Here is a 21960-nt window from a genome sequence, read left to right on the forward strand (position 1 = left end):
ACTATGAGGTATTTAACATTTAATCAATAAAGATTTTGTATGTTTGGAGAAAGATTTTTAAAAATCTGAATTTAACAGGGAACCAGAAACAGAGAGGCTTACCATGGTAACGTGGAAACCTTTCGAGTTCCAGTTAGTCTTCTTGCAGGAGTGTTCTGGATGAAATGAAGACTTTTCAGGGAGCTTTTAGAGTAACTAGATAATAATGATTTACAATAGTCAAGCCTTAAAGTAACAAATGCATCATCTAGTTTTTCAGCATCACTTTGAGACAATAACTTTGTCGAACCTCAAAGCAAATGAGCAGAAAATTGAGGCTACATTTCACACAGGCTCACAAAAATTGCACAGTAGAGGACTGGAAAAAGTAACCTGGTCTGTTTAGTCTCAGTTTCTGCTGCGACACTCAGATTGCAAGGTAAGAATTTGGTGTAAACAGCATAAAAAGCATGGATTCATCTCAACCTGAATAGACACTTAAGTCTAGAATCCTTCAGTATACAGAGGAGTTTGTGATTGTGTTGATACTGCGAGGTGTGCAGCTTTTGTGGGTAAAAACAAGCCCAAACGATCACATCTCTAATGCTCACCAGGCTTAATCGTTAGTATGAGGTGTTTGGCTGATATAGTGTGTTTGGTTTCCACCAAACATCTCCATCCTTGTCTTCTTTGTCCAAAGGACATGCTTCCAGAAGTCTTGTAGTTTGTTCACATGCAACTCTACAAACCTAAATTGCGATGCTATGTTCTTCTGCCAATCCTTTAAAAAAACAAACAAACATCAGTACTTGTTCAGTATTTTTATAATTGTGCTGTTATAAACGTGAACATTTGACATGCTAACCGAGGCCTGTAGAGTCTGAGATATCGCTCAGGGTTTTTTTTTTCTATAAGCATTGAATGGTCTGATGCCCTTTTGCTGGGACATTCATTCTTGTGAAGATTGTGGAATCGTTTTAACAAATACTCAAATGCTCCAGACCAGCAAACTGCCAAAACATCTGCTTTTATAGAGATGCTGACACTGATGATAAATTAATCAAGTGGATTTGAGCACCAGCGCCTGGCTGCTACCGTATTAATTTGAATTTAAGAGGTAATGTTGTACCTGTTCATTGTCCATATGACTGTTTCTTTCTTTCTGTACTTTCTTTTCCACATGACTGTAGTTTTTGAGCCTCTTTGAACCACTTCACAATTGTTCTATTGGCTGGCAATAAAATTAACAATAAAAGGAAAGAGATTTAATTATTTTTTGCTCATAATTTCATTAATGTGATGTGTTCTAATGACAATGGAAAATTAAAGTACAAAATTATGATAATTAATAGTCCACTGCAGAGTAGTCATTTACACTTATTAGAAGGACTGACATACTTGTGTTACCTTTCTCTGGCCCCTTTTTGATTTTTTGGGTTAAAAACTACTAGAAAATAGTTATTATAACAGCAAAACTTGGTTTAAGTGTATCTATTTATTTTCCATGTAGTTAATTTCATACTGACACGAGATTAATTATGCAATAAACTTTGCATTGGATTTAAAATTTGTTACAGAGATACCAAAAGAACATGAGAAATGGGACAGCAAGTTCGCTCAGTGTTGTAGTCGCACTGAACACTAATACAAAAACGTGTAACTTATGTAGAACAGTGTTAAACAACACATGAGACTTACTGAAAAAAAACGGTTTCACTTTTCATCAAATTAATCTGCATGACAAAAGTCTTCTCATATATATATATATATATATATATATATATATATATATATATATATATATATATATATATATATATATATATATATATATATATATATATATATATATATATATATATATATATATTAACATATATATTAACAAACAAAGCGACTCATATGAGATAAGTTAAAGAAACATTATATTATAGTGAATTGAAAGCTTGTCAGTTTAGTTTGGCACAACAGTATGATCAACAGATACACTCCGTGTATGAGGTGCAAATTCAACCCCCACCACAAGAGGGCGTCATTGGTCAAATGTAATTGACAGTATAAATCCGCCTCCTTACTTGGACCTCATCGTCAGAAAGTCAGAACTGCCCAAACTGAAGGAAAATAGATCCATAAAACAGTTCGCTCCACATCAATTTTTATGATAGCCTTTGGAGTCTGTGTGAAGGTAGAATCACACCGCATCGTCATCCTTTCCTTTCTCTAGTATTCACACACAGTTCAGTTCTCATCTAGAACACCATAGGCCCACTGCACTGATTATGTTAGGCCATGATGGGACTGGTGTGCTGGAGCTTGGCCATTTGTGCAGCTGTAAGCAACAGTACTCCAGTGAGGAGCTCCAGGCCGTAGGAGAGCCAGGCTAGACCGAAGGACCAGCCGAAAGACGTGTGAATGTAGGCCAGGCCCTCCTGACCCACCAGCCTCTCAGTCTCAGCCAGTGCCTGGTTCGAGTAAATGATGTAGAGACTGGCGCCGCACATAGTCAGCAGACCTGGAGATTCACACATATACACACAGGAAGAGGCAAGTAAGTTCAGGGTCTTCAGATTCAAAGCAGTCAAAACTGGTATATTTAAAGTATATAGTTAGAGCTGGATCAGGGAACTCTGAACTCTGTAATTCATTATTATCAGGATGTCCAAAAAACTCACTGAAAAGCCTTCAGCTAATCCAAAATGCTGCAGCAAGAGTCCTGACAGGGACTAGAAAGAGAGAGCATATTTCTCCTGTTTTGGCTTCCCTTCATTGGCTTCCTGTTAAATCCAGAATTGAATTCAAAATCCTACTCCTCACATACAAGGTCTTAAATAATCAGGCCCCATCTTATCTTAATGACCTTGTAGTACCATATCACCCTATTAGAGCGCTCCGCTCTCGCTCTGCAGGCCTACTTGTTGTTCCTAGAGTATTTAAAAGTAGAATGGGAGGGAGAGCCTTCAGTTTTCAGGCCCCTCTTCTGTGGAACCAGCTTCCAGTTTGGATTCGGGAGACAGACACTATCTCTACTTTTAAGATTAGGCTTAAAACTTTCCTTTTTTCTAAAGCATATAGTTAGGGCTGGACCAGGTGACCCTGAATCCTCCCTTTGTTATGCTGCAATAGATGTAGGCTGCCGGGGGATTCCCATGATGCATTGAGTTTTTCCTTTCCAGTCACCTTTCTCACTCACTATGTATTAATAGACCTCTCTGCATTGAATCATATCTGTTATTAACCTCTGTCTCTCTTCCACAGCATGTCTTTATCCTGTCTTCCTTCTCTCACCCCAACCGGTCGCAGCAGATGGCCGCCCCTCCCTGAGCCTGGTTCTGCCGGAGGTTTCTTCCTGTTAAAAGGGAGTTTTTCCTTCCCACTGTCGCCAAAGTGCTTGCTCATAGGGGGTCATATGATTGTTGGGTTTTTCTCTGTATCTATGAAGCGCCTTGAGGCGACTTTTGTTGTGATTTGGCGCTATATAAATAAAATTGAATTGAATTGAATTGAATTGAATCCTCCCTTTGTTTTGGCTGCTGGGGGCTTCCCATGCTGCAGTAAGTGTTTCTTCACTCACCTCTTTTCACAATATGTGGCTTTACACCACTCTGCATTTATTCATTATAGTTATTATTAATTTCTGACTCTCTTTCACAGAATGTATTTTGTCCCATCTTCCTCCCCTCACCCCCAACTGGTCGTGGCAGTTGGCTGCTCCTCCCTGAGCCTGGTTCTGCTGAAAGTTTCTTCCTGTTTAAAGGGAGTTTTTTCTTCGCACTATTGCCATGTGCTTGCTCATAGAGGGTCTGATTGTTGACATTTTCTCTGTATTATTTTAGGGTCTTTACATTACAGTATAAAATACTTTGAGGTAACTGTAGTTGTGATTTGTATATTTATAAATAAAACTGCATTGAATTGAAAATTGAATCAGCTGAAAATAGTTTTTTAGTCCTAACACTACTTCTTTTGTCCCCCACTTAAACTGGAAACACTACACACCGTTCTCAGACATGCTGAATTTTTGGCTAATAGCTCTTTCAGAATCACCTCGTCGGTGCAAAAATACTATTTTATGTCTGTCAGAGAGTGTTATCGTTGGCATTTTTTTGTAGATTGACTAAAGTAATGGGAACAAATTACATTCAACTGGTTTTGAAAAAGATTGCACAAAACCATTTTTTGCTTCTTAGAAGCAAAAAAATAACTTAGATGAATGAGGGGTGGTTACTTTTTGTCCAGATTTAGTGTCACATTCACTTAACATTTTCTCCAACAAAATGTTTTCATCAGTGTGGCCAATTATGACATGAAAAATTATTGATTATTACTGAGAGGCCTTTTTGTCTAAATCGTCATACTGATTAGTTTTATGAGTTTTATTCTGAGCTGATAATAAATTCCCAATTTCTCTGCCCTTATTATAAAAGTTATGTTAACATCTAACTGACATTTCAGTGCTTGTAAAGAGCTCAGTCTCTGCAAAGCAAATAGGAGCTGTGATATCGACTGTATGAATTAGGAAATGAAACAGAAAGTTCAGACGTAGCAGGAGGAGAGGAGACAGATTAAACCCAGACTTTTAGCTCAATAGATAACCTGGGATTTAAGTTGGCTTCCTTTATGGAACTGAAAGCTTTGCATTTTCCTCGATCTCAAGTTTAACAAACTCAGAGTTTTCACCAAACCTGCATCCTGTATCAGGGTTCTGGGCGAGATAGATAAAGGAAATCCTTATTTGGATCTGCTATTAGTTTGGTTCCAGGTTTAGAGGTGACAATAAATTATATACCCTGTTGAGGAGGATAGCATTTTAGAAGCAAACACCTGCACAAGCTGGCATCGTACTCCAGCAATTCTGAAGCGGAAATGTGTTCTAGTCAGAGCTCTGTGCTGAGAGCTGAGAACGGTAACTCATGAAGCTGCCCAGAATCTCATATTATGAGAGACAGGAAGAGCACTGACGCATGGATTGTCTGTTATTCTACTCATCAGAGACTAGACTGAGACACACACACCCACACATACACACACACTGTTCCACAGTGTTGCTATTGGAAACCCTTTTAATTCTGACAGCTTGCTACTGGTTTTAAGGGGATGCAAATGAAGCTACCCGGGGCGGGACTAATAAAGATTTTATTACAATTACACCCCAAGGTGCAACAAACTAGGAATATGATGAGGAAACCGCATCTGACGCCTCATTTTTATGCACTTTGCCAAGAAACAAATAGAGAGACAGGAAATGATTGAACTGCAGCGCATATAGGAAAGACAACTTTTACCATAATAGAGATAAGGAAGTCAAGTAATGGAATAATTTTTCATCAGGTGTGTAATCAGTTTTAATGATTGAGCAGACAGCTAAAAGAATAAATAAAAAAATAGAAATAAAGAAATCAAATCAAAGATATATTTTATTCAGTGTAAAAACTATCGCTTTTCATTATATCCTGTAACAGGACGTGAGTGTCACTGAAGTTTAGATTAGATTTAGTTAGAATAGGCATCTTAATGTCAAGTTGGTTCGCTTCTTTTGTTCGATATCTTAAGAGATTAATAGACTGTCTTGAATTTTTTTTTTTTTTTTACAGACATTAGACCAAATATTCACCAACTGATTGTGCAAAAATGAGAGTGCCTACGTAATAACACTAGTATCTGCTCAAATAACCACTTTTATTTGCCATCTTACAAATCGGGGGATTTATTGAAAAGAAACAGCTACTAAAGTCTTGAGGGACTTTTCATTTCTTTAGAGATTGCTACAAAAATGGTAAAATAGTTGCAGAGATGTATCGAAACATCTGCAAAGACATATAGAAATGCAGTAAATAAAGCAAAAACAGAGTTGGTACAATTCTAATGAGTTGAAATGAAAGTCAATATTTGATACGATCACTTCAACATAACCCTTAAGCAGCTTTTTGCCCCTTGAAAGGCTTCTAGGAGTGATCCTTAAAGCTCTTTCTGAACTAAGAAGTTTCATTAATGTTTCAGGCCTACTGATTGAATGAACACATGGAAACTATTGACATTTGCTGGGGTGTTTGGGATTATTGTCATGCTGAAAAATGAACCCATTTCTAATTAAGATGTTTTCCAGATGGTGGATCAAAAGCTGATGATACATTTTTGCATTTAGAATTCCATCAGTTTTAAAAAGATCCTGAACACGACTAGCTGAAATGCAGCTCCAAACCATCATGTTTTACAGATCGCTATGGACACTCACTGTTGTACCTCTATCCTGACCTCCACCAAACAGATTGATGATTTTAACCAATGGCTGAAATTCATCCCAACCGTTTTTCTTGTTTTTCTAACTTAAGAATGATTTCTTGACAGCCACCCTTACATTGAGCTCATTTCTGATGAGGCTTCATCAAGGGTCAGATACAAACCTCCACTTGTCCAGTTTTTGAATTTTTTAAGGACACACTGCAAACCACGCTGAGATAGGCCAAGTTTTTAGCTAATAGCTCTCTGTGAATCACAAAAATACCACAAACTGCATTTCCTTCTCCATTTTTCATTGGTTCAGCTAGATTTAACAGAAACTGGAACAAAAGTTTCTTGTTAAATTGTTGTTTATTTGTAGCCACAACACTGTCTCAGTTAAGTATGTTTTTATGCTTGAATGATTCATAGATCAGTGTTATGTGGCTTAACAGATAAAAAACATTCCCCTGAAATTTTGAAGTTACGAGGATCGGACTGAAAATGAGTGAAAAAGCTGTCAATGTCCAAAGAAAAACTTTGAAAGGCCTTCAGAAAGCCTCAAGAACTGTTGCTCACGACCACTTTTTAAAAAAATGACAAGAAAGTGTGAATGCTTGGATGCAAAATATTAAGAGTGGGTCAAGACTTACTACAGAAATGTTTCTGTTTTTAACCCCTCTTCTGCTGCTGAAGCATTTGTTTTAATGTCACATTCAGGCACTGCAAATCAGACAGCAACAGAATGCCATTCATAGTTATTTACTCATAAACACGGTTTGTATCCAGCACTGAAGCGCCGTTGCCATGGGGGTGTGTGTGCTCAGTCTGGAACAATGTTAAAGTGGGCGGTTAATGTAAACATCTGCACGAATGCCAAGGCCCGAGGCTTCTCAGGAGAACGCTGCACTGAGATAACCAATATTAGCCGTTGGTAATTTTAATTTTGGTTGTGTTGTGCAAATGAACAATTAAAGACTTCATCCTGTAATATAGCAAAACTCTTGTTGTCTTCCTCATCACACTACGTTACAATCGTGTTCATAAATGCACTGCACGCTTACTAATGGGCTAACTCTAAAAATACTCCGACATTAAAAGTTAATTAAATGCTTACAACTAAGAGCAGCAGAGCGCCCAACGACAGAGCAGAGTGGCAAAATCGAGAGAGATTAAGAAATGCCCGGCTCGGAGGCTGAGGTCTTTTAAAAAGTCCAACAGTCAACAAGTTCACAAGATGACTCCAATCTAATTCAAGACTTTATTTTATTCCACACTTAACCATGTGCTGCTTGTTAAAGTGAGACTATGAAGAGTCTGTTTAAGTATGTGTTTGTCTATCACAAGGTCCCATTTATGGAGGTCATAAGGCGTTGGCAGAAGAGCGCCCAGGAGATCCAGAAGCTCAGGCGCTAGGTTTATGCAGACAAGAATAACTTAATTACTGGAAATAGCTAGATTAAGAGAATGGCATTAACAGTAATCTAACTATTTCACATTTACAGCTTTTTGAGCTACTAAACTAATAATCACTGTAGTTTCATGATACATGACATCTTAACACTTTCTGTCTTAGTTGTGACCTGAATGCCACTTTTATTACAGTTTCCTGTTTTTTAGTTTTTCAGTTTTTTCTGTTATCGCCCGGCACAGATTCAATACACACCAAAAAGAAACAGCTCTGTGGTCTGTAACTGTTTAATTCAAAAGTCAAATGAGTAATTCAGCTCTAACTAAGCTATTCTTACTCAGATCATGTTCTGAATTTGGATCAGATAACCAGGTTCAACATTTTACATGGCGGCTGAAACATTTGGAATATTATCTTCGTCTTGTTTGTCTCTTTCACAACTGGGGTGTCTTAACACATGCCAGTTTGCTCCGGCCATCTTTTTGAGGCAAACGGTCCTCACTGATTAATGATGCGATGAGAACATATCAATTTCAGCAAACCCACTGAAGTTGAATTATAAAGCTTTAAAATTTAAGATGTGCTGAATTTGAAGCAGGAACAGTAGTTTAGGGGAGCAAAATCGAAAGATGTGTGCTAAAAGAGGCAGCCTGACCTTTAATCTGTGTAATTCATACAGTCATTGGCCATTTTGTTAGGTAAGCCTCTTCAAATGCTTGTTAGCGGAGGAGTCGGTTGATTGAGGGGCTGATGAAGAGGATGCAAAAGACCCACAGTAAGCAGAGAAGACCTAATTATCTGGTCATGTAACAGCAACCTGATGCACACTGCATGGAGACATGGTCAAGACGACCTGCTGAAGTTCAAGCTGAGCATCAGAAAGGTGATTTAAGTCACTTTGAATGTGGCATAGTTGTTGTTGCCAGAGCAGCTGGTTCAGAAAACTGCTGATCTGCTGGGATTTTCATTCACAACCATCTCCAAGGTTTACAGAGATTGTATCAGTGGTTCAGGCTGCTGCTGTTGGTGTAATGTTGTCTGGATCATTTTTTGTTTTTGGCATGATCACAGTGTACCCATCTTCTATTGGCTGCTTCCAGCAGGATAACGCATCATGTCACAAAGCTCAAATTATCTCAAACTGTTTTCTCAAACATGACAGTGACTTCACTGTACTCAAATGGCCTCCACACTCAGCAGATCTCAATCCAATAGAGCACCTTTGGGATGTGGTGGAACAGGAGAGTCTCATCATGGAAGTGCAGCCAACAAATCTGCAGCAACTTTGTGATGCTGTCATGTTAACATGGACCAAAAATCTCAGAGAAATGTTTCCAGCACGTTGTTGAATCTGTGCTCTGAAGGCATAATGAGGTGCAACGCAGTACTAGCAATTTGTGCCTAATGAAATGGCCATGGTTGTATACAGATACACAGACATGCTGTTACAAAACCACTGCGATTCCTTAATAACAGCACACTAATTCATATTTTCCCCTCCTGTCAGAAGTTAATTATTAATAAATGTTGCAGAGTTAATAATCACAAGTCAATCAAAACGATTCCCTAAGTAATGCTGTGTCGTTATTAAGACAGCTTACATTTCTGGAGTGAAGTTTTGCTTAAAGATAATTTTTTGGGGAGAGCAGTATCATCGTCAACATATGGTTACATGTAGTTTTTACTTAATTCCAAATGCGATGCATTTCATGTATGAATGAAAGAATTTCTATAGTCCGAATTTACTGCATAATACAGTGTTTATGAAAATAATGACAACTGCAATATAAAATTCTCATTGAAAGTAGATTTCTTAAAACCCATATCTGCTTGTAGTCCATTTACGTGTGCCACATATGAGTCATGACCTATATTTGTAATACTTCTGTGGTCTAACTGACTCCTGTGCAGGTCTCATGATGCCCAATAAACACGATGTGAAATTACAGACTATATAAAAAGTACAAAGTGTTAGACGGACACGTTTGGGTGATTGATTGCGCAGTCTCTTTCGGATAGAGCTCTCTGGCCACACTGGCCTGTGGCAATTGTGTTTTAATGGATCAGAATTGAATGGAGGGTAAATGGATGCACTAAAGCCCTTAGCAACTAAGTGTTTTCCGTTTTCACACACCGCAGTGCCCTCACAAAGCGGCTGACCTCACGCGTATTCAATACTCAGAGCTGGACATCCGGACCGATCTTCGTGGGTCTAAGGTTAAACAGATCAGAGTAAATAAAGTGAACCCGAACTTACTGCAGATGAAGAAGTACGACGCCGTGCCGGTGAGGAGGATCGGGCTACGAGCCAGGGAGCTGACCAATCCACAGATGCCTCCAAAGAGCAACAGAACCAGGCTGAGGGGAAGCATCACCACAATTGCACTGTGCATGTCTGGGTAGAAACAGATGGATTATGGAGCATCAGCGGAGTTATAGCTGCCTTGACAGTGAAAGTTCATTAGCAGAAAAGCTGGTGGTGTTTCTGGACTCACTCAGCATGCGCAGCTCGGTATCGGAGACCCCGGAGTAGTCAACTGTGAACGAGTCGATAGAGCCCGTGTGCATCTTCCCACCTGAATATCACATTTAACAACACGGTGATGTTGGTTGAGGGTTTAGATCTCAGCATTTAGAGGCAAAAGTTAAGAAAAGTGGCAGCCTACCTTCGTTGATGCTCCACAGTCCCGAGTGGGAACTCATGTTCTCAAAGTCGCTGACATTCATGGGATTCATTTCTATAATGTACCAATAATCGGTGCCGAGGGAAGTGGCCAAAAAGGCAAAGCTTAGCATCCCGCAGATGCCAGCTGCGATAACGAAAGCGCCAAAAGATACCTTCATCTTGGACAGGTTAAGGTTTGAGACACGCGTGAAACTCGGTGGCTTCAGCTCATGCGTAACGGAGGTCTTCTGCTGTCGAGTGTGCTTTGGAGTGCTTTTACGCACTCATCACCGCCGGCTAAGTAATCAGGAAAAAATATCCCTCCCCAAAATCTTTCCAATTGACTAATCAAATTGTTAAGGGGAATCGATATTCATTTCCGTTCTCAATTAATGAATGATCACACAGTAACAAAGAGATAAGAACCTGCCTGAGCAGCAGCAGCTCCTGTCTGGGAGAGACTCGGATTCACACTGAAACGCACACGTTTACGCAAAACACGGAGGGAGCAAATAGCGGAGAGTTAAGAGGCTGCACTCATTTGTGTTTGAGTAAAATACTTTAACCTCAATTTCAAGCTGTGGTATGGAGAAAGCTAGAGATGCAAAGGCTTATATAAATATAATCAAATCTAAATACATTATAAATACAGCCAGACCTTTTGAGTGGAGGATTCATGTTGCTCTAACAGACTACATCTATATTAAAGACACCATAAATAATTATGTTACAGAATCCAATATTTATTAGATATCAGATTACATAAAAACAGAAAGTGTTAAAAGATAAAAACACATACTTTAAAAAATTTGACATGAAGGCACACAAAGGAAACATAAAAATGAGTTTGGTGAGGAACAAGTCAATAATTCTGACAGCTACAATTATTCTCTCCATCTTTCTCAGATACACAAACGAGCTCATGTCATTCATCTGAATCTGTCGCTGTGTCACTCTTCTCCCATGGCCGTCTTGATGATGTCTGCTCGCCTCAGTTTGGCTGCCTCTTCAAACTTGGTGATGGCCTCATTACAAGATTTGTTCTGTGAGCAAAGAAGATCAACTGCAGATCAGTAATTAAGGCCTTGTTGTCATGGAAATAATTAGCAGACATTATTCTAGTCGGCAAAGTGTTCGCTCGTCAGACATATCCCAAAAAACTATTTAATAAATTGTTATTACACAAGACAACAGATTCGTGACTTCCTATAAAGAACGTACATTGATGAACTTGTGCCTCTCTTTCTGCAATCTGTAGAATTCCTCCACAGTCAGGTCTTCCACTTTTTTCTTCAGGGCAATGAAGTGGCAGGATGGCGAATGAGACTTGTGCTCCTTTCTGGCAAAAACAAGAGATAGATGGGAAAGTAAAGAGCTGTGGGCATGTAGTCACAAAGACTCCTAAATAATGCCACTGAAACACAAGTCTTGTTAATTATGACAATAAGAGTCAAAATGGGGGACCGGGGGTCACAGGCAAACTCTCGCACATTAAAGGAAAGGCTTATAGGAGTCAACAGCTGTTACTGGAGGAGAAAAACAAACAAAAATAATAATAAATCACCAAGCCTCACCAAACACTCGTGTCACTGGATCGCTCACATGTTTTTATTACGAGTGAGCCAAAAAGGGGGAAATAACCCAGGGTGAGCACAGATGGTTCTGAGCTGTCATAAAATGTTAGCAAAAATCACTTGGCAATAACTTTGACACCAATTTGGCAACATGTTTGAAGTTTGCTTAATAATACTGAAGACATGCTGGAGACATTATTAACGACTTGTAAAAACAAGAACGGCTTAAATTTATGGAAGAAATTAACAACTATTGGGCAGTTTATTTTTTATTTCTGAGCCCAGTAATGTGATGTGTGCTCTTACTCTGGGTCATCCTCTGGCTCCCAGCCCTCCAGCTCTTTCAGGCAAAAGAAACACATGGCGATGTCTGGGCTGTTCTCTGAAGGTGTGTGAATGAAGCCGGCTTTAGCCATCTGCAGGAATAAATGAAGATGTCATGTTGCACGAAAAACAAACAAACAAAAAAAAACTTCATATAGAGCTTTTCACACGTACCACTCGGGTTTATTTAATTAAAATGAGTCATTTAATATATTTATTACTCACTTTATTTTTTCTTTATTGTATGTCATCTAGACTTTAAGTTATTGAGCTCCATACTCCATTATATTAATCTTTTGAGACTGTACTGTATAAGCTATTTGTTTTGTCATAACACTACTACTACAAATAATAATGACAACAACAACTACTGACAGCAGCATTAACTCAAATAACCAGTCGTTACAAATGTAGTATGCAGAGGCGCATCTCCGAACACACAACACATTGAACCTTGAAGCAGATGGGCTCCAGCAGCAGAAGACCACACTGGGTGCCTCTCCTGTCAGCTAAGAACATGAAACTGAGTTGCAGTTCGCAGAGGCTCATTAAAATCTCTGCTATAAAGTCTCAGTATCTGTTGTGGCATTCAGATCTCAGTGTCAGAATTTGGCATAAACAACATAGAAGCCTTCTGCCTCCTGTCAACAGTTCAGGTATGTGGGATATCTTCTTGGCTGACTTCGGGCCCTTTACTACCAACTGAGTGTCATTTAGGCAACACCACGGGCAACTGATTATTGTTCCTGTCAATGTCCAGCGCTTTAGAACCACTGATGGCTACATCCAAAAGGCTAACCCACCATGTCACAAGGCTTGAATTGCGTAAAGCTGTTTTTTTGAGCTTGACAGCGAGTTCACTGTACTCAAATGGCCTCCACAGTCACCAGATCTCAATCCAGTGGAGAGATTTTGGGATGTGGTGGATGCATCATGGATGTGAAGTCTACAAATATGCTATCATGTCAATAGGAACCAAAATCTCTGAATGTTTCCCCCACTTGGTTGAATCTGTACCACGAAGAGTTAAAACAGCTTTGAAGGCAAAAGGGGGCCCAACGCGATAGTAGCAACTTGTACCTAATAAATTGACAGTACATGTCCATAGTGATGTGACGTTCTGTATCGAGGCTTCAAAGCTTGTGTCGAGTAATTTAGGGGGCGTTTCCGCGATGCGCGTATCGAGGCTTGCCTCATTTATGGGAGGAGCTGAAAATGATGACGTCCGAAGCCTCGCTGCCCGGCTGTACCAGGTGACTGGTTCGTGAAGTGGTTCGAACTTTGCCGCGAGCTATGACAGCGATATAAACCCCTCAGACTTCATTCAAAAATGTGGGTGTTTGATGGAGAGTTGCGGTTAGTGAGAGTTTGGAGACAGTTTGGAGGTTTATGAGAGAAAGTCAGGAGAGAATGGAGCCAGCTAAGAAGAGGAGGATGTCCTCACCTGTGTGGGAACATTTTGATTTTATTCCTCCCAACAAGGTATGTAAATTTCTACAGAAGATGTATTTTCATGATACTGATGGTGCAATACAATTTATGTTAAGCTGTCTGTACTTTTGTACAAGGTGAAGTGTTTGCTATGTGCCAGGGAGCTGGGATATAACAACAACACCTCATCCATGCTTAGGCACTACAGAGCTTTGCATGAGAATAAGGGTAACGCCGATTGAGGAGCAAGACCAGGTGAGCCATCAAATGTCATGATAATATTACTAATATTAGTAACATTACTAAATGATATACAACTGTAATAAGTTACGTGTGTGATTTTATATTTGTGCTTTATCTTTATTGTCTTTCCTCAGGAGAACAATCTCAAATAGATGAAGACCTGGTTAGCATGGTGATTGAGGACTCCCAGCCATTTAGCATTGTGGATGACAAAGGATTTAAAAGATTTGTTAAATCATTAAATCCTAGCTATGTTCTCCCCACTAAAAAGGTCATAAAAGCAGTGAAAATGTAGTTTTTATAGAATAAAATGTGAACGGGCAGTGTGTAGCTGTCCATACCTCAACATTACAAAAGCACAACCACTGTCCACACCTCACCTCACAGTAAATGATCATTTCCATTTTAAGCATTTCCAAATAATCATTTTCCATACTGCCAGTATAAATATACACAGTATACTTCCATCACTACAATATACATGTTTTACACACTCCTTTTGTTGTTGACATTTACAGGCTGTGTGCAAAAGGCCACACTCTTCAAATTCATGCCAACTAATATTTTTACGTCCAGTAGGTGTCCTGCTAGAGCAAATGAAGCTTCAAGAAGCTTTGCACTGGGGTGAACCAATTGGACGAAGAGCTTCAGTGCTTCGTGAAGCTTCATCTGCCCATCACTACATGTCCATTACTATTTAAATTTAAGCAGTTTTAATTGGAAAAAAAATAACTCGGATGAATCAACAAGGAAAACAATAGATCCTTGCAGTTAATGTGTCGGTTTCAGCGCGTTAAATGTGAGAATTTGTCGTAAATTGAGTACATTTAGGTTTAGGGACTAGGAGCCAAAACAAGTGTGTATTTAGGCATACAGATGGGGAGTCAGAAGATTTGTATTTCATTTAAATCTACAGCTAAACCAGAGTTTAGCTAGATTGTATTTCATCTGAGCCGCTTTTCTTTTTGCTTTCACGCCAGCTGCTGTTGTACTGTTAGCATGTCAACAGTAAGGCGTCGCTCACCGTTTCCAACCTCAGTTTAAACGTTAACTCACGTTTTCCGGCGTGCACTTGCAGTCTTCGTCGAATGGCCACCCCCCATAAGTTTTTAACCTATTCTCAAAAAAATACATTTTGACGTTTTCCTCGTTGTATGGATCCATTGTATTCACTGTCGCACGAACCCGTGAGCTAAACTACAGAGCCTTTTCAAATTTCGACGACACTTCAATTCGGCTGTTTTGATTGGTTGCCCACCTTCTTCGTGTGTATATTAGGTAATCGTATGAGCACAAGAGCGCCATCATGTGTTCTTGACCGAGAGAAAAAATAAGGAAATTTATTAGACAAATGCGCTCAAACTACGTTTAAAATTTGACTCGACTTTATTTAAAAAACAAAACAAAACTTGCTCTCATTCATTACTCTCTACCTTCTACGTGAGCACGAGTCAACCTTAAGTTCAAGCATCCGTTATACTTGCGTCCCACTTCCGCTTTGTGGTCATGGGCAATGTAGTTCATTACGTTTATTGGTCGAAAGCACAACGCGCGGAACTTTGTGAGACAGTGTCACATCCTCTGTCAACAACCGGTTCACATAACCTCACATTAGCATCCCTCACTGAGCTGATAGTACCATTAAAGTGAGCTTAACGTGACATATGCTCATTCAGCGGCTTCTTCTTCTTCTCCCCCCGGGTCCAGGTTATGGAGGGACGGTGTGCTGTCGAGACTTGGGCACAGTTTGGGTTTTCGGGAAGATCTTATAAAGTGAAGATCCTCTGTGGTTTCGGAACAGATGTTTTAATCTGCACTGGCACTGAAGAGATCTACGTGTTCAGTAAACGTGAGAGGAAAATCACGGCAAGTATCCGATTTACATGTATCAGACACAGATAAATAGATATAGATCTATGTACTTTATTTATCCCACACTGGGGAAAGTCACTTGTTACAACACCACAAGGGTCAGAAAGCAAAAAAGTTAACTAGAGATATATTAGGGGAAAAAAGATACTAATAAATCTAGATATCAATCAAATATTAAGCTATACTAAGACATAAGCTACACTGCAGGGCATATCTCTGGATTAACCATACTGTGTGTTGCTTCGTATTGTGCTGTTGCAGACTGTCCTCCTGTTACCTGCTGCTGTTAATGACCTGGTTGGAAACCAGGACAAGCAGCTAATCTATGTTGCATGCAGGAGTGGAGTTTACCGTGTAAACTTACAGTTTCTGCTACACAGGTATGAACCCTCATAGTTAGATTTCAGTAAACCTTTTTTAATTAATGCTGTTATTTCAACTCTGCTAAATTGCTCTTATGTAATATGACATTTCTCCTCTGCAGGGATCAAAGCTCTCAAGCTGATGCATCCTCCAGTCCAGCTGAACTGAAAATCTCCCAAGAGTGTCTCGTTGTTGGAGCAGATGAAGTGTCATCTCTGCTCCTCGTTGGCTCTGTGCTCCTGACCCTTTGCCAGAGAGATGCCTCCTGGCTGCTGACTTTGTACAAAACGCCAAAGCAAACGGCGTCTACTAGCCACAAGGAGTTTGGCTCGTTCCATCTGCCGGTGGCCTCAGCTGTGGACTGTGGCGCTGCTGAGTCAAATAGAGGACCAAGAAAGGGCTCTGTGCTAATTTGCATCCATTCGGGTGATGTAGAGGCATCGTCTTCCTCCAATGCTTCTGCAGAGTCAACTGTAGCTCAAGACCACTTCCACCTGGAGCCTCTCCTCTTCAAACTGTTATTTGGAGTTGAAGCCGCCCTTGCCAAATCTCCAGTCATCCTTTGCGGCCTGCCAGATGGGCGCCTGTGTTTCCTTCCTCTGCGTCTCCCGGGATCGCGCCTTCGAGTCCTGCACAGCCTGGAGCAGCCGGTCTGTTTTGTCGGTGCATCTGTTGTCACGGAAACGGGTCACGCACAGTGCTTGGTGGCGGCGGGCGAACAAGGCAGAGTGGCACTGATCAAGACTGACAAGGCAGGCTCAGAGGGGGGAAGCGCTGTGGCTGCTTTTACTGAGGGGTGTGTACCAGGGCCTGTATGGTGCGGCTGCATGGATAAAAGCTGTTTTTACTACAGCACTGGTGCAGATCTGCTCCGACTGGATCTGTCGGAGGGATCGTTTGCGAGAGAAAGCAAAGAAAGAGGGGAAGAGACATCTGGGACGACAGTGGCCGCCCTCCAGAGCCCCAGCAGTTTAAATGTGTGCAGAGTCATCGCCCTGGCTGAGCCTGCATGCAGCACTGCAGGTGAGCAGAATAGACGTAATGACTTTGAATGGATTTATTATAAGTTCAGCTTCAATGTGCTCTTCAAGTTAGGAAACAGGAAAATGCACAGGTTCTACATGTTGTGCACTCATGTAATTATGTCTTGTATTCTAATTTAAACTCTCAAACTATTTTTCCTAACTCTAAAAATGCTTCATGCACAGCAGGTGATGTACAGCTGCTTGGAGTGTCTGCCAGAGGGCAGCTCCAGAGGATCTGCTTACCTGCGGGGAGGGTGGATGAAGGATCGTCTAAGCTTCCTTCCACACCGGTGTCCCGCAGTGTCAGGGACCTCCTGTCTGCCATCGGGGATGTTTGTGAGAGGTATGCCCGTCAAGTATTTGATCGGGTGTGAAAGACGACATTTAAATAAAACACAGCAAAGATCTGTAAATATATATGTGATTTTTTTTTTTTTTTTGCTTTCTTCATATAGAGCATCAGTGCTGAAAACAGTCATCAAATCCAAAAACCAGTTTCTGAGGCTTCTGAATCACGCCGTCAGCGTCAGTTTCCTGCTGATGGCAGACACAACTACTGATCTTCCAATTAAGGAGAAACCAATCAGATGTCATTTCGAGACTAGCTGGAGCAGACTGCTTCAGAAAGACTCCTTGAGCCTTGTGTGTTTCCTGCATAATTCAAGTCCATTTGTCCTGGAACGAGGCTGGACGCTGAGCATTACGGTGTCCCCTCTGTCTTATTCTTCCTCCCCAGCAGGAGAAAGCTCCTCCACTAATTTTTCATTCCCGTTTCACGACCTCCGTCCGGGGCAAACATTCGAAGCGTCTCTGCCTATCGCAGCTGCAGGTGATGCATCTTTCCCCATGACTGTGAGCTGCTCGCTCATCTTCTCGCTCTCGAGTCTTCTGGGAGAGGAGGAGGTGGCGGCGAGCTTTGCAGGCTTGCAGAGCAGCTGTATCAGTTTGCCCCTGTCCACACTGACAGTGGACTGGCTGCATGCTCTGCAGCTAAACAGTCCCACAGCTACTCATAAGATGGCCACAGTTCAGCCCAGCAGCGCCGCAGCAGATAGCATCCAGACCTTTTTAAGCTCGCGCCAGCTCAGGTGCGGCGGTAGAACGAACAGAGGAGGAGAAAGTGCTGCAAAGCCTGAGCCTGAGAAGTATTCAGCAAGCGTATGGGTGTCATCAGAGATAGTGAGGGATACGCTGAAGCCAAAAAAGAGTTCAAATTTGGATGCCAAAGAGTCGATACGAGACCCCGAAGATCTCTGCCTGTCTTTGCTTGAGCGACTGTTGTCTGAAGATACTGAAGGAGTGAAGATGGGTTGCCAAGGAGACAAGATTGCTTTGAGCACCTCAGTGGCCCACGCTCGTGGTCCAAACGGAGCGGCAATGAAACTGACAGTGAAAGAGGTCAATCGTTATCTAATATGATATAATCATATATTGGTATGTTTTATATCCTCATCGTCAATGCTCCTTTATTCTCCAGATAAACGTGGGGGAGGAGGAGAGCACAGACAAGGAGGCTACAATCGAGGTTCAGATCGAGAGCTCATCTTTAGCAGCGGTGTGTGGCCTGCACCATGCTGTGCTGCGCCGGATCCAGGTCCAGAACACACTTATATAACATAAGCTAATTTCTGGCTAAACTTAGGTAGTTGCAGATTTTGAATATTTTGCATTCTTCTTTTTTAATGTAAAACTGTACAGATGTATAACAGGGATGTCAAACTCACTTCACATCAAGGGCCACACTATTTGATCTTAAGTGGGCCAGCCCAATCAAACTCCCATTTCTGTCATTGTAAAGTAGTTTAACTGCACATTTAATCCCAGAGATATGCTAATATAAGAAAAAGAAGTACAACTTCAATATTATCCCAGTTTTTCTGCATGATAGGGAAACGCTGCTGTAGCAAAGGAAAGAAATCTTTCAGTGTGACTATAAGGGGATAAAATGTAAGACATTAACAGAAAAGCTTCTGGTTGCTGATTGGCCCAACTGTTCTCCAATTATAAAGCAGATAGTTTTTGTTAATTCACAGAAAATGTCCTATTTTATTTTATTTCTTTTACCATGGACACAAGAATTCAATATTTATCTCCTCTTTCAGCTTTGCCAAACATGTCTAGATGGGCCGGATTGGAGTCTTATGTTTGACACCACTGATGCAGAACATACTGCTAGACTTTTGTGATACGTGCAAATTTGCCATTCCACCTTCCAGCCACTTGAATTGGCATAAATAGAAGGAGCGTAAAAATAGCGGCTCCCTAGTGCAGTGGTTCACATGTTAGCCTAACAAGCGAAAGACCCCCCGCTTCGATTCCAGGAGGAGACACAAATCCTTTGGGAAGGGGAGGGGAGGGCTGCATCAGGGAGGACGTCCAGCCTCACAAACACACTAAGCTACTCGCAGGAGAGCTGCGAGTCAGTGCTATGACATGGAAACTGGGACGATTCTTTTAACGTGTGCTGCAAACAGTGTGGTCGGTTTAAAAGGAAGCGTTATCGTGTCTTTGGGCTTGAGAACAACGCTTCATGTCCCTGTTTTACTTGAAATTCTTTAGGTTTGAATTTTTCCTCTGCTCCTCGACACAGACTCTGCTGCAGAGCGCCACAGAGAAAGCCGCCTCTACAAAGAATGTCCAGATTTTAGGATTAAGACGGGCGCTGCAGCGGGCCGAGGTAAGTGGGCCCGCGCTTGACGATTAATCCCATTAATGTCAAAGCCCTCCGTATCATTAAATACACGTAATTATCCAGCTATTTTCTCTTAGTTCAATTAATTGATTAGCAAGACTTTAGAGCTTTTGAGGGCTTGGGATGTCTGTAAGTGTGTTAAGATTAAAGCTCGTCTGTGTTTTTTGTTTCATGTGTCCTCTGTGCGTTAACAGATCCAGCAAAGTCAGATCTCAGGAGCCTTTGGTGAGGTCGTGTCCACAGTGCAGAGAGATCGGCTGCTTCTCAGTGTTTACCAAGAACTCAGACGAAATCCTCTGCTCATAGTGTAACACCTACACAGCTGCCCTCGCTTGTTTGGTGTTGTTGCGTAATCTGACTTTGCTGCCAGCCCTTTCACAGTGCAAAGCACATGTAATACTTTAGACTGTAAGATGGTTTCTATATGACATTTTACAGTATATTTTGATTTTGAAGAGGTTATAATTTGGTGATGTCTAATAATAAAGTTTCTCTTGTTTTTTCACATGACAATAAATTCAGTGAAGTATTTCTGTAACTTTGCTCCTGTTTGTGTTTATACTCATGTAACTGTTTTAGTTTCCAAGTATTAATATTTTACTACACAACCTCCAAACAGGACTCGGTGCAAAATGTACATTTAAAACAACACAATACTGTGCATGTTACTTTAACCCTAAGTATAGTTTCCCAGATGGCTGCTCCTCCCTGAGCCTGGCTGTGTCAGAGATTTCTTCCTGTTAAAAGGGAGTTTTTGCTTCCCACTGTTGCCAAGCGCTTGCTCATAATGGGTTTAAAATTGTATAAAGACCACATAATTTGACAAGCTCCAGAACTGTCTTACAGGTGCATTTTTACAGTCTCCTGATATTTCAGGTGTGTGTGTGACACAGTCACTACATTGGACACTTTATTAGGCACACCTTGCTAGTTGATTGGGTTAATTAACCCCTCTTTTAACTTCCATGCTTTCATGTTGCTTAAGCCAAACTCTGACTCTACCAGATGTCACAGCAGAAATTCACATTCATCAGACCAGGTAACATCTTTCCAGCCTGATATTGCCCTATTTTGTTGAGTCCATGTGATTTGCAGCGTCAGTTTCCTGTAACTAGCTGACAGGAGTGGCACCGGTGCCGTCTTCTGCTGTTCGTCTTCTTCAAGGTCTGCCGTGCATTCAGAGATGCTCTTCTGCGTAGCTTGGTTGTAACGAGTGGTTATTTGAGTTAATTCTGTTGTTGGTAAAGCAGTTTGGTCTGACATCAAGAAGGCATTTTCACCTAGAGAACTGCCGCACACTGGATATTTTCGATTTTTCAGACCTTTCCCTGTAAACACTAATGATGGTTGTGCACCAGTAGATCAACAATTTTTAAGATAGTCAGAGGAGTCTGTCTGACACCAACAACCACGGCACATTCAAAGTCACTTAAATCACCTTTCCTCCCCATTCTGATACTCTGTTTGAACTTTGTCAGGTCATCTTGACCATGTCTACATACCTAAATTCACTGGGTTTCTGTCATGTGATTGGCTGTTAGATATTCTGTTTAGTGTAGGATCTGATGCGTTGTGCTTGAACATGGAATAAACATGGAACAGACAACTGATAGATTTCAGTATCGTTATGTTTTCAGCCAATCATTTAATCCACTGCAGAAAAAACACATTCCTGATATGTTTATGTGTGGAAAGTTGTCTGAGGAAAACGTTGCCTATGCCTTTCTCAGCATTTTGCGATGGATTGTACATTTTGGACATAAAATGGGTAATCACAGCCATTTTAACTGACACTATAATAATTGCAGGGACTGAATGTTCTTGTGATGGATAAGCTTCCTAAACCTGGTCAGGGAGATGCAAGTCATTGAATGTTATTAGCGATCTACATTAACTGTCCCTTTAATTGCCCGAGACATGGAGCAATTTCTGTTTTAAAGCTCCGATGAGTTTTTAATATACAGACTCACACAGTCAGTACAGTGATTACAAACAGTTTACATCACTGCAATAAAACAGACTTCTAATGGATACAAACCGCAGAATAGTAATTGAGTTTAAATGCAATTATTTTTAATAACTTCATAGTTACTCATTTGTAGACCTTGCTGTGAGCGCTATGATATGAAGAACTCAGTCTAAGAAGTGAATCTTAGTGGTTAATT

At 40.8% G+C, this 21960-nt stretch overlaps 3 protein-coding genes across 4 annotated transcripts; 1 reads left to right on the forward strand and 2 right to left on the reverse strand.

The window, feature by feature from the left end:
- Positions 1 to 1877: 1877 nt before the first annotated feature.
- tmem235b (transmembrane protein 235b) lies at positions 1878 to 10698 on the reverse strand. The gene is made up of 4 exons (XM_085284054.1): positions 10273 to 10698; positions 10102 to 10182; positions 9864 to 10001; positions 1878 to 2491 (listed from the first exon to the last, which is right to left on the reverse strand). The coding sequence occupies exons 1-4, from the start codon at positions 10448 to 10450 to the stop codon at positions 2262 to 2264; spliced, it is 627 nt and encodes a 208-aa protein (XP_085140180.1). The 5' UTR covers positions 10451 to 10698; the 3' UTR covers positions 1878 to 2261.
- A 295-nt stretch (positions 10699 to 10993) lies between these two features.
- birc5a (baculoviral IAP repeat containing 5a) lies at positions 10994 to 15259 on the reverse strand. Its single transcript, XM_085284057.1, has 4 exons — positions 14900 to 15259; positions 12152 to 12261; positions 11493 to 11610; positions 10994 to 11314 (listed from the first exon to the last, which is right to left on the reverse strand). Exons 1-4 carry the CDS (start codon positions 15005 to 15007, stop codon positions 11222 to 11224), a joined length of 429 nt encoding a protein of 142 aa, XP_085140183.1. The 5' UTR covers positions 15008 to 15259; the 3' UTR covers positions 10994 to 11221.
- faap100 (FA core complex associated protein 100) lies at positions 14679 to 20483 on the forward strand. 2 transcript variants are annotated; one of them, XM_085284037.1, is made up of 9 exons: positions 14679 to 14699; positions 15551 to 15709; positions 15977 to 16095; positions 16200 to 17101; positions 17287 to 17446; positions 17559 to 18501; positions 18581 to 18697; positions 19694 to 19780; positions 19990 to 20483. In XM_085284037.1, the coding sequence occupies exons 2-9, from the start codon at positions 15554 to 15556 to the stop codon at positions 20104 to 20106; spliced, it is 2601 nt and encodes an 866-aa protein (XP_085140163.1). In that variant the 5' UTR covers positions 14679 to 14699; positions 15551 to 15553; the 3' UTR covers positions 20107 to 20483. The 2 variants fall into 2 exon arrangements, with proteins under 2 accessions (XP_085140163.1, XP_085140164.1); XM_085284038.1 differs by lacking the exon at positions 14679 to 14699 and having other exon boundaries at positions 15359 to 15709; positions 17290 to 17446.
- Positions 20484 to 21960: the final 1477 nt, after the last annotated feature.

This window comes from Mchenga conophoros, linkage group LG8 (genome assembly GCF_057382185.1).
Source record: "Mchenga conophoros isolate Kocher_MC1m ecotype Shallow Benthic linkage group LG8, M_conophoros_male_GT1.1, whole genome shotgun sequence".
NCBI classification, from domain to species: Eukaryota; Metazoa; Chordata; class Actinopteri; order Cichliformes; family Cichlidae; genus Mchenga; species Mchenga conophoros.